This window comes from Centropristis striata, chromosome 9 (assembly GCF_030273125.1).
Source record: "Centropristis striata isolate RG_2023a ecotype Rhode Island chromosome 9, C.striata_1.0, whole genome shotgun sequence".
Classification (NCBI taxonomy): Eukaryota; Metazoa; Chordata; class Actinopteri; order Perciformes; family Serranidae; genus Centropristis; species Centropristis striata.
The window spans coordinates 30,655,520-30,668,369 of record NC_081525.1 but is presented as its reverse complement, the minus strand read 5'-3'; the positions used below and the strand labels follow the sequence as shown (position 1 = coordinate 30,668,369).

Genomic DNA, 12,850 nt, shown 5'->3' with positions numbered 1-12,850 from the left:
TGTTTACCTCATGTGCAGGCTTGGAAACAACTACAAACCACCCCTGCGCCTCTCTCGTGTTCAGCTACGGATCTGGAGCCCCGTGCAGCTCCGTGTTGCCTATCAAATTCACGATCTTGCGGCCAGCCGCCGGCGACGCCCCGCAGATCCAGGCGGCAAGCCGGCGAGAGGAGCGCCTTCCCCTGGTCGCCTGCGCGCCACGTGTCGCGGTCTCTGCAGCAGCTGGAGGTGTGTGAGCTCAGCGGAGAGCCTTGCTTTGAGCTCCATGTACACACACAAAAAATAATGGTCTGCTGAATATCTTAGTGTTATTCCTTTTTTGGATTGCACATTCTCATATTTGTCAAGATTTATGCATTTTGTTTTTTATTCATTTTATTTGAGAAAACGGCCATGAAGCAATGCAAACTTTGCTGTTGTTTTTCACACAAATAGGATGAAAGTAGTTGAAATCAGTCGACTTTAGTCTCTTAGCGAAGCCACTTTTCTTTTTGTGTGTGAATTAGTTGGATAATAGAGAACTCGAGGGTAATAGAGGAATCATTGTGATTATCACCTCAAGGACTGTTCAAACTTTGAAGAGCTCCTAAAGGCGGTGATGGTCTATGTGTTAGACAGACAGCGCAGGTTCATATAAACTTCCCTGTTTGTGACCGCAGTCGCACAAGCTGAACAAAAAAAAGCTTCGCTGCTGTCCGTCAATAAACTTAAGACGCATTATGAGCCCTATTTCTTTCTCCTTTTACTGCTCGTCTGCTCCAACTGCAATAAAGATAAGGAAACGAAATTATGACCTGAAATCTAAAAAAGCCTTGAACGCTGTGGGGCGACCAAGCGGGGAGGAGGAGAGAAGGAGGAGGAGGAGGAGGAGGAGGAGGCAGCGGTCTGATCGTGTGAGCTCTCCGGGCTCAGAAATATCTCTGCTCTGGCTCACATTCCGATAAGGGAGCCCGATCCAGCTCTCTCTGTGGGCGTGGTTTTCCCAGGCTTTTAAAACAGCAGCTGCTATTTACCTTCCCCTCTAATGTAAACCACCGCCGCCGCCGCCACATACCCTCCCCTCACTCCCCTCCTCCTCCCCCCCCTCCCCCCCTCCCCTCCTCTCCACCTCCTCCCTGGCCCGGCGGCCCCCCGGCAGCCCGGCGGCCAAACCTCCAACCACCGCGCTCATAAAACATCCTGGCACGTGCTCCACATTCACAACACCGACACATGATTAAATGCCAAAATCTGTACCACAAAGTTAGGAACTACAGTGGTAAATAGCATGGAAAAGGAGTGTGCGCTTTTAATTTTATTTCCTCCTCTGGGGGAAGGCTAAATGAACGTTACTTCAGGATTATAATGATTGTGTTTAAGGCTGTGTGTATCTGAGTTCGTCTCCTCTTGTGGTTTTTTAAGTTGTTGTCTAAAATTGTTTCTTTTACTAATGTCATTAGAGCAGCAACTGTCTGTGAAGTTTGGGAGAAAAGAAAAGAAAACGGTTTCCTCCTGTGCCTCTAGATAGCCCACCACTTCCCACTGGTGGTTTTTAAACTGTGCAGCAGTTTTACTTTCTTTTTTTAATGCAGTTAGCAATTAATTTAGGACACTTAAATTCTCAAAGAGTTAGAGGGTTACTTTGTGTGTGGAGACAGACCAAAATAAAACAGCCGTATGGCTGAATGAAAGATAGTAGGGGAAACATTAATAATGATGATAATAACAATAATAATAGGTATTATTTTTATATTGGTTTCAAATGTTGATTTGTATTCATTAGAATTATTATTATTATTATTATTATTATTATTATTATTATTATTTTGGAATGATTGTGTTTCTGTTGTTATGTGTTGTCTGGTGCCTGTGCCCGCTCCTGGTGGCGGTGCCCAGTCAGCGGCTCCACTGTTAATATGTAAACGGTACGATGATTGAAGACTGAAGGCAGTTTCCCCGGCTGTGCCCTGAACCCGGGCCGCGCGCCATTGGCCGCCAGCTCCAGCGGCCAAACAACCAATGGGAGGGCGCCGACCACGAGCCGTCCTCCCTCGGGCCGCGTGTCCCTCGCCCTGATTGGTGGAAAGTTACTGTGGGAAAGAAAGTTTGGGAAGTTTCACACGAGCCGTTCGCGTGCAGTGAGAGATATAAATACAAGCCACACGCGGAGAGCCCAACAGAGAGACTTTGCATCCGCTCGTGATAGCTGCAGCTGCGCATCGCTCACACGGATTCTACCTTGATACATATCTCAGGATTTTTTTAAAGGGAGAAGGGACTTGCGTATTTCAAGCTGAAAATACCCATCGTCCTTTTTTCCTTCACCAGTGGATCGTAATTTGCTGTGGTTTTGTGGGATATTTCCGATAAGAAAATGCCTGCCGATATGATGGAAAAAACCTCCTCCTCTCCGGTCGCTGCAACCCCGGCAAGCATGAACACAACTCCCGATAAACCCAAGACAGCCTCTGAGCACAGAAAGGTTGGTACAAAAAACATTTCCTCCTCAACTAAAAGCCAGAAACATTTCATTTTGGACTCAATTTTTGCAGAAGCTCCTCACTCACAACGAGGATTTTCACTTTTACGCACGAAACAAGAAATAGAAATTTAACAATGAATGTGATTTTGTTTTGATCTTTAGTCATCCAAGCCAATTATGGAAAAGAGAAGAAGAGCCAGAATCAACGAGAGCCTGGGGCAGCTGAAAACACTCATCCTGGATGCGCTCAAAAAAGATGTAAGTACTCACTTAGCTATCTGGTTATTAATAGATCCTGTCAAACAGTGAGAAAGTGAGCGCGTAATCCTAACCATGTGTGTTTTCCGTCTCCTCAGAGCTCCAGACACTCTAAACTGGAGAAGGCGGACATCCTGGAGATGACGGTGAAGCATCTCCGGAACCTCCAGAGAGCTCAGATGACCGGTAAGTCGCATTTCCCGGACTAATCTGTCTCATGACTGCGCGTTTTGGAGCATAACTGGGCTGGTCTAATAATCCTGCTTCAAGATACGCGTCTGAATCTTGCAGATTAAAGGTTTGCACGTGAATATCGTGACTTAAATATACCTGCTTTCCCTGCAGCTGCCCTGAACACCGACCCCACTGTTTTGGGAAAATACCGTGCTGGTTTCAGCGAGTGCATGAATGAAGTCACCCGGTTCCTGTCCACCTGTGAAGGTGTCAACACCGAGGTCAGGACGCGGCTCCTCGGCCACTTGGCCAGCTGCATGACCCAGATCAACGCCATGAACTACCCCAGCCAGCATCAGCACCAACACCAGCTCCCCTCCAGCGCCGGACCAACCCACCCCTCCTTCGGCCAGTCCATGGTGCAGATCCCCAGCTCATCCCCGCAGGTGCTGCCCATGAACCCGGTGTCCTGTAAAGGAGGCTCGTCGCCGGCTAATTTACCATCAGACGCCACCAAAGTGTACGGCGGTTTCCAGATCGTGCCTGCTACAGACGGACAGTTTGCATTCCTCATACCTAATGCGGCATTTGCGCCAAACGGCCCAGTTATCCCCGTGTACGCCAATAACGTCAGCACGCCGGTCCCTCTACCGGCTGCAGTTTCCCCCGGAGCCCCGTCAGGCAACTCGGATTCAGTGTGGCGACCCTGGTAGAAAGTGGAAAAAAGGACCATAAAGACTTTAAAACAACACTTAATAGTTCTCTCTTCGTTCAATGTTAGAAAGTTGTTTTGAATCTGTTTTTCTCTTGTAAAATGGAAAGAGTATGCACTATATTTGTACAGCTAACAAGGGAGTAAAGTTCATATTGAAATGAGATTTGTATTGTGGAAGTCCGTTCACTGCATTTTTTATATATTGGAGTTGTCTTTTTTACTGTGTGATGCCAAAGATATGTTCAATGCTCTTATGATGTTCTTCGTTTTGGAAGACAAATAAATTTGTAAAGATATAAAAAAAAACATGCACTTGTTTCTGTGTTGTTTCTTGGAGGCTTGCTCTGATTAATGAGTAAGTTGCAAATATTATGCATTTGATTTATAGTTCGTAACTTAATAGTATAATTTGCAGACTTTTCTGTGTTTGTGAAAGCACTTGAGTGGAGCACATCTACCAAAAACTTTCAGTTCAGTTATCCTGTTTGTTGTGTGAAAATAACTTCATATGAGTGGGTTTATGAAGTCAACAAGTGCTTTTAAAAAACTGTGCTTTAAACACAGAAAATATTTGGTTTAGGGAAGCTTTGAGCCTGCAGCATCAGTAATAACACTTCCTGAAAAGATAAAACACTAAGTATTGCTGGTTGTGTCTGACTTTCATCTGTGGTAATGTTTGTAGTCAGTTTAATTTCTGCAAAAATGAGTGCTTTTTTATCAAGATGCATTCATTTTTCCAAGTGTTTTCAAGCAATAACTGTTGCTTGCTGTACGTCACACTGGATCAGACTGTCAGTAAACTGTTGCCTTATTGTGATTCTGTTGTCTAAATAAGTGAGTCTACAAGATACTTCATTTCTGTAATTAACCAGGAACAGCAGCTGAACTATCCAATGCTGTTTCTTACACTGATAGTGCAGCAGCTTCACCTTCCTGATGGAAACTTTGGGAGTCTTACAGAGGTCACTTGCGCCATCTAGCAGCACAGAAGTGCATTGCAATGTGATTGGTAATTGTTAGATCAATGAGTGGAGCATGAATGGCTGCTGTGGATGTGTATCTCAGATGTAAAGGAGCATGCCCTCTGGCTAATTTAAGACAATGTGATGGAAATAGGAAAATAATCTGATTGTTATTTTTTTTTTAAATCAAGTAACAGGAGCATCTTGTTGGAGAGTTTTTTGGTTGTCACACCAGCCGTTGCAGGATTTGATGAAAACATATTGAATCTTTTGTTTGCATGTTTTGAATCTGTTGCATTATCGCAATAGATAAGCTGAATAAGCTGAATGCCTACTCAGTGTAAATTATGCAGTAGCTCTCTCTACTCAAGAGTTTCTAATCTGGACATCACTAATTTAGCTATCAGCCATCACTTGACCAAGATTTTTTTTTAAAAAGCTATAGAATGATCATTATGTGGGTGTCTGCTGTTCGGCCAGCTTTTCCATCGCCAGCAGCATTAATCTTGCGACAGTATGGAGCAGAGAGGAGCCTCCGGCTGTGTCTTTAATCAGAGCTAAGGGAGTTCCTCGATGCCAGGGGATGGGGGGGTTGACAGCAGAAGGACACGTTAAACACCTCGCCACTGAGCCATGTGGTAGCGCTCTGCTCTGCCCAGGTGTGTGTGCCCCCTCCAGCTATCCGAGTGTGGCCCTGCTTTGAAGGGGGTGTGTGTGGGGAGGGGGCTGCAGGTGTTTGCAATTATCAGTACGCTAAGAGGCACAAAGTGTGGATAAGTGCCATCATTTTGAATTTCCATCACACCTTTTTACGGGGGGCCATGCATCCCTGTTTGATTGAAGCCATGTGTGTGCTCGTGCCTGTGCGTGCATACGTCTTGTGTGTGTGTTTGTGCAGGGTGCTGGGTGAGGACATGCCTGGCCAAAGGGCACAATGGGTGAGGTAGTGGGGAGTTAAGTGGAAGGGAGGGGGGGTTCAAGGAAAGGCCTACCACACGGGATAACAGTCGGCCTCCTGTGAGCCAGAGCTTCTCCATACAAACACACACAGTCACACACACATACACAAAACGTTCCCACAGCATTCCAGCTGTGCTCGGACCAGTGTCGAGCTTCCTGCCCTGAGCCCCGGGGCCACAGCTGGACGCGGGACGTCTGGGAGGCACGTGGTGTGACCCGGACAACACCCAGCTGCTGAGCCCTCCCACACCACCTCACAGCCTTTTCCCCCCTTTTCCTCCTTTCCTCCCTTCCTCTCCCCACCCGCCAACATCTTCAGTGGTCTCTTCCCCTCTGGAGAACAGCTTTACGAGCCTCTCCAATTACCCAGTGCAGTGGCCGAGCTGCCGGAGTGACCGCACACATGTCACAACACGACCGGGGGGTTAGCTGCCATGCGTGTCCATTAACTTTTCCCACACTCCGCGTGCATGCAGAGAGCGAAAGGAGGGAAAAAAACCCCTCTGCTTCCTCCTTGGCTCCCTAAGTGCTACCATATGGTCTGCTCTCTCCCTCTCTCTCTCATGGTTTCTCTTTCTCTCTCTCCCTCTCTCTCTCTCTCTCTCGGCCCGTCACTGGGGCTGTCTTTGATTGCAGCCCAGACAAGCGAGAGCTTTATGATTTAAGCCCAGGGCTTGCTGTACCAAGCCCTGGACTCATTTTGAAGCCAAACTCCTCTCCCTCTCCCTCCCCTCCTCACCCCCCCTCCTCCTGCAGTTGCAGGGGAAGGCTGTTTTCTGGCAGGAAATGAATAGCTCCCAGATGAGCGCAGGAACCTGAGAGGTCGTGAGAAAGAGGCGAACCCCCCTCTGCAGGCCCGGCCTGCTGCCAGCCGCCGGGGGAATGTGGGAGAGCGCCTCTCTGACACACGCATCAACCCCTCTGCCCTCCACCACACCGCCTGACTGACTGACTGCCTGCCTCGGCGCTGGGCCCTGAGCCTGGAAATAGACTGATAGACAGGGCAACCGCCACCGAGCCAGGCAGCACGGCTCGTCAGCCAGCCAGCAGAGCAGCCAGGCAGGGAAAGGGAAAGCTGTGGGAGGGGAGAGAGAAGTGTTGGATCTGTGTGGGCGGAAGTGGATCAGTGTGTATATGCAGTCTGAATCCTGATCCCAGCATACAATACAATGGAAAGTTACATCAGTAATTCAAGTTTACGTTAGACTCATGTATGACCCTGACTGGGTATTTGCGCAGATTTTGTACACAGACGTACACACTCACTCACATGCTTCCCTCCCTTCGTCCCAGAGGCTTACACTCATTCCAGAGCATACACTCACTCAGACAGGTGTTCCTTGTCAGGAGCAAAGGGTTTTTCCCTTTGCTTCCCCGTGTGCTGAACTTACATTTATTCCTCCTGAGGTTGACAATGTTTTGGTTGGACGTGGTCAGAAGTTTAGCTGCAGCTGTCCAGGCGTATTTTAGGATCTTTTTTAATCATTGTTCTGCATCAATGTGACATGTTGAGATCAACTAATTACAGAGTGAAGGCCAGCCTTTTTTTTTGCCAAGTGTAACAAAGACACATGATTCTGTCAATTGCCTCAGGAACATAACAGCTTTCGTAGAGCACAGGCTCCCAATCTTTTGGCTTGTGAGCCCTTAAAATGAAGCAGTGTCTATTTCTGATCTGCATCACTGGTTATTTGAAGATTGGTGGATGGATGGATGGATGGATGGATGGATAGATAGATAGATGGATAGATGGATAGATGGATAGATGGATAGATAGATAGATAGATAGATAGATAGATAGATAGATAGATACAGACAGACATACAGACAGACAGACAGACAGACAGACATGTAGGCTGCCATGGTCAGGGATCGAACCACCAACCTTCCGATCAGTCACCCATACTACTACTATATATATATATATATATATATATATATATATATAGTTAGTTACACCTAGTGAGTCCAGAAGGACCTCAGCAGCCTCCCAGTACAGAGTGAAAAGAGTCCAATATTTTATAGAAAGAAAAACATATGAATTTGACCCAATATGTGAACATCAGTGGTTGACCAAAAGTGGATTTTTAAAATGCTGATACAATAATATTAGTTTTAATTTTAACAACCAGGCTTGCTAGATAAACAGAGACAGCATGCGTTTGGCAGGACAGCAGTTCTTTTCTGATGTGTTAATAATGCCATACTACAACAACCTTACCATGTTCATCATTTACCAATAGAGCTGTCTTATATAAACTTTTATTCAAAGGTGCATTATCACAGGTACAAATTACTTTGACTTTATGAGGCTTCCATGCAAAACTTTGACATCCTCGCATGACCGGTGGAGGCTGTACAGCCATGAACCACTAATGTAGCTGAGTTCCACCGTTAACGATAGTTGGTAAAAAAGTGCTTTTCTCGCTAATCGATCACCCTCTAGTGAACATAGTGTTTTCTCTCTATGTGCATGTATAATGTTGTAGCTGTAGATCAGAGTCCAGCTGTGGAACAAGAAACTATAAGGTAGCTGTGCTGAGTAAAGCAGAATTTCACAGTTCAATTCATGTATCGTATATAGAGGATGGATGTGGTTCCTGATGCTAAAATGCAGACTTGTGTGTTCACATGAAGCTAATGAACACCAATGTACCACTTATCCATAAAAGCTCCTGGAGTCAGCGAACTTGAAATTATGTGTACTCGCTTGCAAAAGGGCATCCAGGTCTCATGGACCCGATCCCCACTCCCCTATTATTAGTGTGTTAGTCATCACAGTGTCCTCTCTTAGCCGTGACTCCGTACCCATCTAACTCTACACGGTGTACCCTTCTTATGCTTCCATCTCCTGGTCTCCATATCTTTCTCTCTCACACTCTCCCTTTGTCTCTCACACACTCAGTTTGTGCGGGGCTCCTATGGTAACCTGTGGTCCCAGTAAACAGGACAAGCTGTCTACACACAAATCCCAGCAGTGTGCGTGCCCACTTTCCTTGGCTCACCCTGCATGGCAACAAAAACCCCACCAGAGGCTCCCACCACCAGCCCATTCAAATGTCAGCCACCTCGTTTGAAGTCGCGGACTGCTATGTAAATCCACAGTGTTTCTCACCAGCCCAGCCTCTCACACACACTCAAAAACAAGAACTCTAGCAAAGGTGGTCCTGTGATGCTGGATGATTGTTTCTTTTATAGTCTCCAGCCTTTAGAAGTAGTCTTTTTCATCCCTATAGCCCATCCTCCCAGTTTTGGTTTGTAAACATGTTGTTGAGGGGTTTTTTGGTGGATGGTTTCAGGGCATGGTGACTTGAGGAGAGCAGGACATGGCAACCATACGATGCCGTCAGTTACAAAGTTGGCACATCCCCCCAACTCTGAGCTGTGACAGTGATGACCCCATCACACTGCGCCTTTGTATGACCTGTCCTCCAGCTACCCTGGAACCCAAGGCCAATTGAGTGGGAGGGTTTTTTCCCCCCCTCAGAGACCATCACAACAAACAAATAGACCAGGCAAACAAGTTCCCACCAAACTAACGTCCAAACAACTGCCAACGGTGACAGTTTGGTGGGTTTTGATATCACACAAAGAGGTTCTTCATGAAGCACTTCTGAGCCTCTTGCTTTTATCATTCAAAGCCAAGTTTCCTGACTTGAGGGTCCCCACACACACACACACACAACAATCATTTGAAATGTGTAAAATTTGTAAAATGTAACTACATATATGTATCATATAATAACTGCAATATTGTTATGGTATTTATTGGGAGTTATTCAATATATGATTCACTCAGATATTCCAGCAAGCTTTGCTATGTCGCTTCCAAATGCTGTTTTATATTAATTGCTTCTTCTATATTTTCCGTTTATATTATATGTGCAATAATATTCTTACAGTGTGCCAAAATATCTTTCTGAGGGCTAATAGCATTTGGCACAATGCACAAGACAATTTTTTATATTCTACATTTTTTTTAATTCTTCCTCAATCATTATTTGTCCGTATTTCATGTGAGCATGTGGTTTGTGCATGAGCGAGCATGTGTGGAATGTTACTGTAATGTTTCAGCAAATTTTGTTGTACAATGCCAATGTTGATAAATGCATGAGTTGATTCTTTTCTCAATGCATAAAGGAATAGTTCATAGTACCGGGTACTTACTTGCAAAATGTGTGAATTTCAACAGGGTAGCATTGTCTCAAATTGAAATCTTCTTCTTTTTAATGGCAAATTGCAACTGTTTGGGGCATTATCACCCATATTTGATATATATTTGATTACAATTTTTGCCCACAGAATATATGTGCTGGCTGGTTTTGCTCACGTGTGTTAAAACAGAATCAAAATGAAAGTTACTAGTAAATTAATTTAACTTTTACTTGCTTTTGTGGTGTTCATCAGAGCAACTGCTGCAGCTTCCTCACGTGACATTTTTACAAGTTTGGTGGTCCCACAACTTCAGATCCTCAGCCCTAATTGTGACTGTGTCCCACTCAACTTTCTGACTGTTATGAGTACGCCATCTGGGTGCTTATAGTGCACTGCATGTGCACTGCCATAATTGTAAGTGTGAGCACAATATGCACCCAAACTAGTTAGTACAAGTATGCAGGAACTAGAATTAAGATACAACAATGCTTTTCACTGGACAGTGTCCAAAATGGATTTTCACCTGTCTCCACAAGAAGGTCAGAGGTCAGCTACAGTTTAGAATGTTGCCATGCAAACAATAAAACCACACAGTCTGAATCTGGTTATATTCCCATATGTGTGTTTTCATATGGCATATGGATGTTGAGATGATTTATGCAGGCTGTACATTGTGCTGCCGTCTGGAGAGGTTACAGTAGTACCTACTGCTCTGAGTTCATCTGCACTATGTATGTCTTCAGGTATGTGTAATTGTGTTTGCAGCTCACCAACCTCTACCTTCACACTGCATCGTCATTTTGTGGGGTTTGGTGCCTCTTTGCACATGCAGGCAAGGCTGAGATCAATTAATGTGGTCTAGGGAGACTTGTGAAGTCCAGCAGGAGAGCGAAGCACACCCCACTTACACACTCAACTTACACGCTGTTTGGCTGCATGATCTACGAGCTCTGCCCTCGCGTGGCTGGTTTTATTTTCCTGCTTTTAACAGCCCCTCCGCGGAGGCTCGGGCCCCTCTGAGATGAAGGGAAAAAGAAACCAGATTTTTTGACCCTTGAATACATCAAACGGGTCCGGATGTCCAGCTCTTTTTCACTCTGATGGCGCTGGGACAGATGGAGTCAGGGAGTTTGATGTCAGTGCATCAACACACTGGCCGTTGTTGTTGTAAAGTCATGATGACGGTGTTAATGATGTAATGTTAACTTCAAGGCCACACACACAGGAGCATGGGATACAGGGGAGGGAGGTGTCTGCACACAAACTGATGGATTAAGTCTTGACTGTGCAAACAGTTTTGTTTGTGTTCTTTGATTTAATGGCTCACACTTCAGCATGGGAAATGACGGTAATGTGCTCTGAAAGAAGAAACTCCTCCACAACTGGGGAATGGTGTGGAGAAACTTGCTGAGAAGTGTTTGACTGTTGGGTGTGTTCAGCCCTACAGCCTTTTGTTCATATTAACTTTTTCATCGTTCAGTCATCATTTTCATGTTCTTTTGCTTTTTACATTGACTCAATATTTACGTGATTTCTTAAATGGAGAGAAAAAGGTATTGCCTGTATACCAATATTTCTATCCGACTTGGATCTTTCAGGTCTAATGTGGTCATTTCAGAATCAATGATTGAATGATTCTGAGTATTGTAAAATGTTGCCTTTATTAAACTTTTGTGGCATGGAGTAAGTGTGCAAGAGTTTCCAAGCCTTTTTCTCCATTGACGCTGCTCTCTGATAGCTTTGCACCTTTGTGATGTGCATCTAATTACCCTCCTCAAACACATCTAAAAAGAATATAATAGAGTACAGTTATGGTAATGTAAAATTAACTATTGATGAATATGCATGAATGAATGCAGAGGGCAGATCCATTGGGAGACAAAAGTGCAGTGCATGCACATACACTGAACTTACATGTGTTGCACACTCTGTCTACACCAAAAAATATGAAAAAATGGAAGAATAAACAAACATTGGCGTGTCGTTTTTTATTAATATATGTAGAATATGCTAAAAAGCCAAATACTTTCTATCTATCTACAGGAATAAACCTTTCCTGTACATACAAAAAAAATGTTTTGCTTATGAGGAGCCCCTTCACGCTTTTTGTCACTATGTTATGTGATTACTTGTCTGTTTCCTGTGAGAAAATAGTTGAACCCAACACACACCCCCACAACCACTGTGTTTGTTATTAATCTATTCTGTATATAAGTGCATATTTATCCAGCTGTAGTGACTTTTAATGCAACTAACCAGGAACTTTTTAGAGATTCTCCACTCCTCAGTTTCACCCAAAAGATCCTTCCGGTCCTGTTTTCTTATTTGTTTCTGTTGGTTGGTTTTATTGTCACCATTTGTTCCCACTGCACTCAAGTGTTTCACCACTGAGATACATTGCATCATGTCAGCGCTCAGAGACATGAAATGGCATTATCCCACCTTCCTCAGTTCCGTCCACGCAAAAAGCAGCCTAAACTGTGACGTGGACCAGCAGTTAATCCTCTTTCCCTTTTTGGAGCGAGTGGCGGGAGCCGCAGAGGAGCTGGCCGCAGAGATACGACCACGAGACACAAAGCATGCCGTGTGTGTGTGAGTGTGTAATTGTTTGAGGGTGTGCACACAAAGAGTTTGTTTATGTCACTTAGAGTGTGCGAGTGTGTCTCTGCTTGTCTATCTGCCATCCAAACGCGTTGACAAAGCCCAAGTGTGGGTTTATTCTAGATTGAGTGTGTTTTTCTAAGCGCGTGTGTGTGTTCGAAGCCTCCCACCTCATTTGTCTCTGTAACTTCACCTTTGTGGAGTGTATTCTCCAACACTCCCACCAGACCCTGTTATCTCAGCTCCGGTTTGCATCATGAATGAAACAAATGCCTGTGTGTGTGTTGGGTTGGGGTACTGGCAAGCTTGTCATGGACGTGTAAACCCCGGTTTCTCTGGGAAATGGGTCCAACGTGATTATCCCTGGAGCTGTAAACTAGCCACCAAGAGTGGGCAGAAGAACTGAGACCTCAGAAGAATAAGTGGCATGTTTCTGATGGTATTGTGTTGTGTGGTCAAAAACATAAAGCTTCCATTTCTCTTTGTTTTCCTGAGTTGCAGCAGCTGTAAGGGAAGCAGCAGTGTGTCATCCCTGAAAGCAAAGATAAGTCATTGAATTAAGAA

General features: G+C 44.9%; 1 protein-coding gene across 1 annotated transcript; it reads left to right on the top strand.

Moving 5' to 3' along the window:
• Nucleotides 1-2,111: 2,111 nt before the first annotated feature.
• her6 (hairy-related 6) lies at nt 2,112-3,914 on the top strand. Its single transcript, XM_059341386.1, has 4 exons — nt 2,112-2,461; nt 2,624-2,719; nt 2,818-2,905; nt 3,065-3,914. The coding sequence occupies exons 1-4, from the start codon at nt 2,354-2,356 to the stop codon at nt 3,604-3,606; spliced, it is 834 nt and encodes a 277-aa protein (XP_059197369.1). The 5' UTR covers nt 2,112-2,353; the 3' UTR covers nt 3,607-3,914.
• Nucleotides 3,915-12,850: the final 8,936 nt, after the last annotated feature.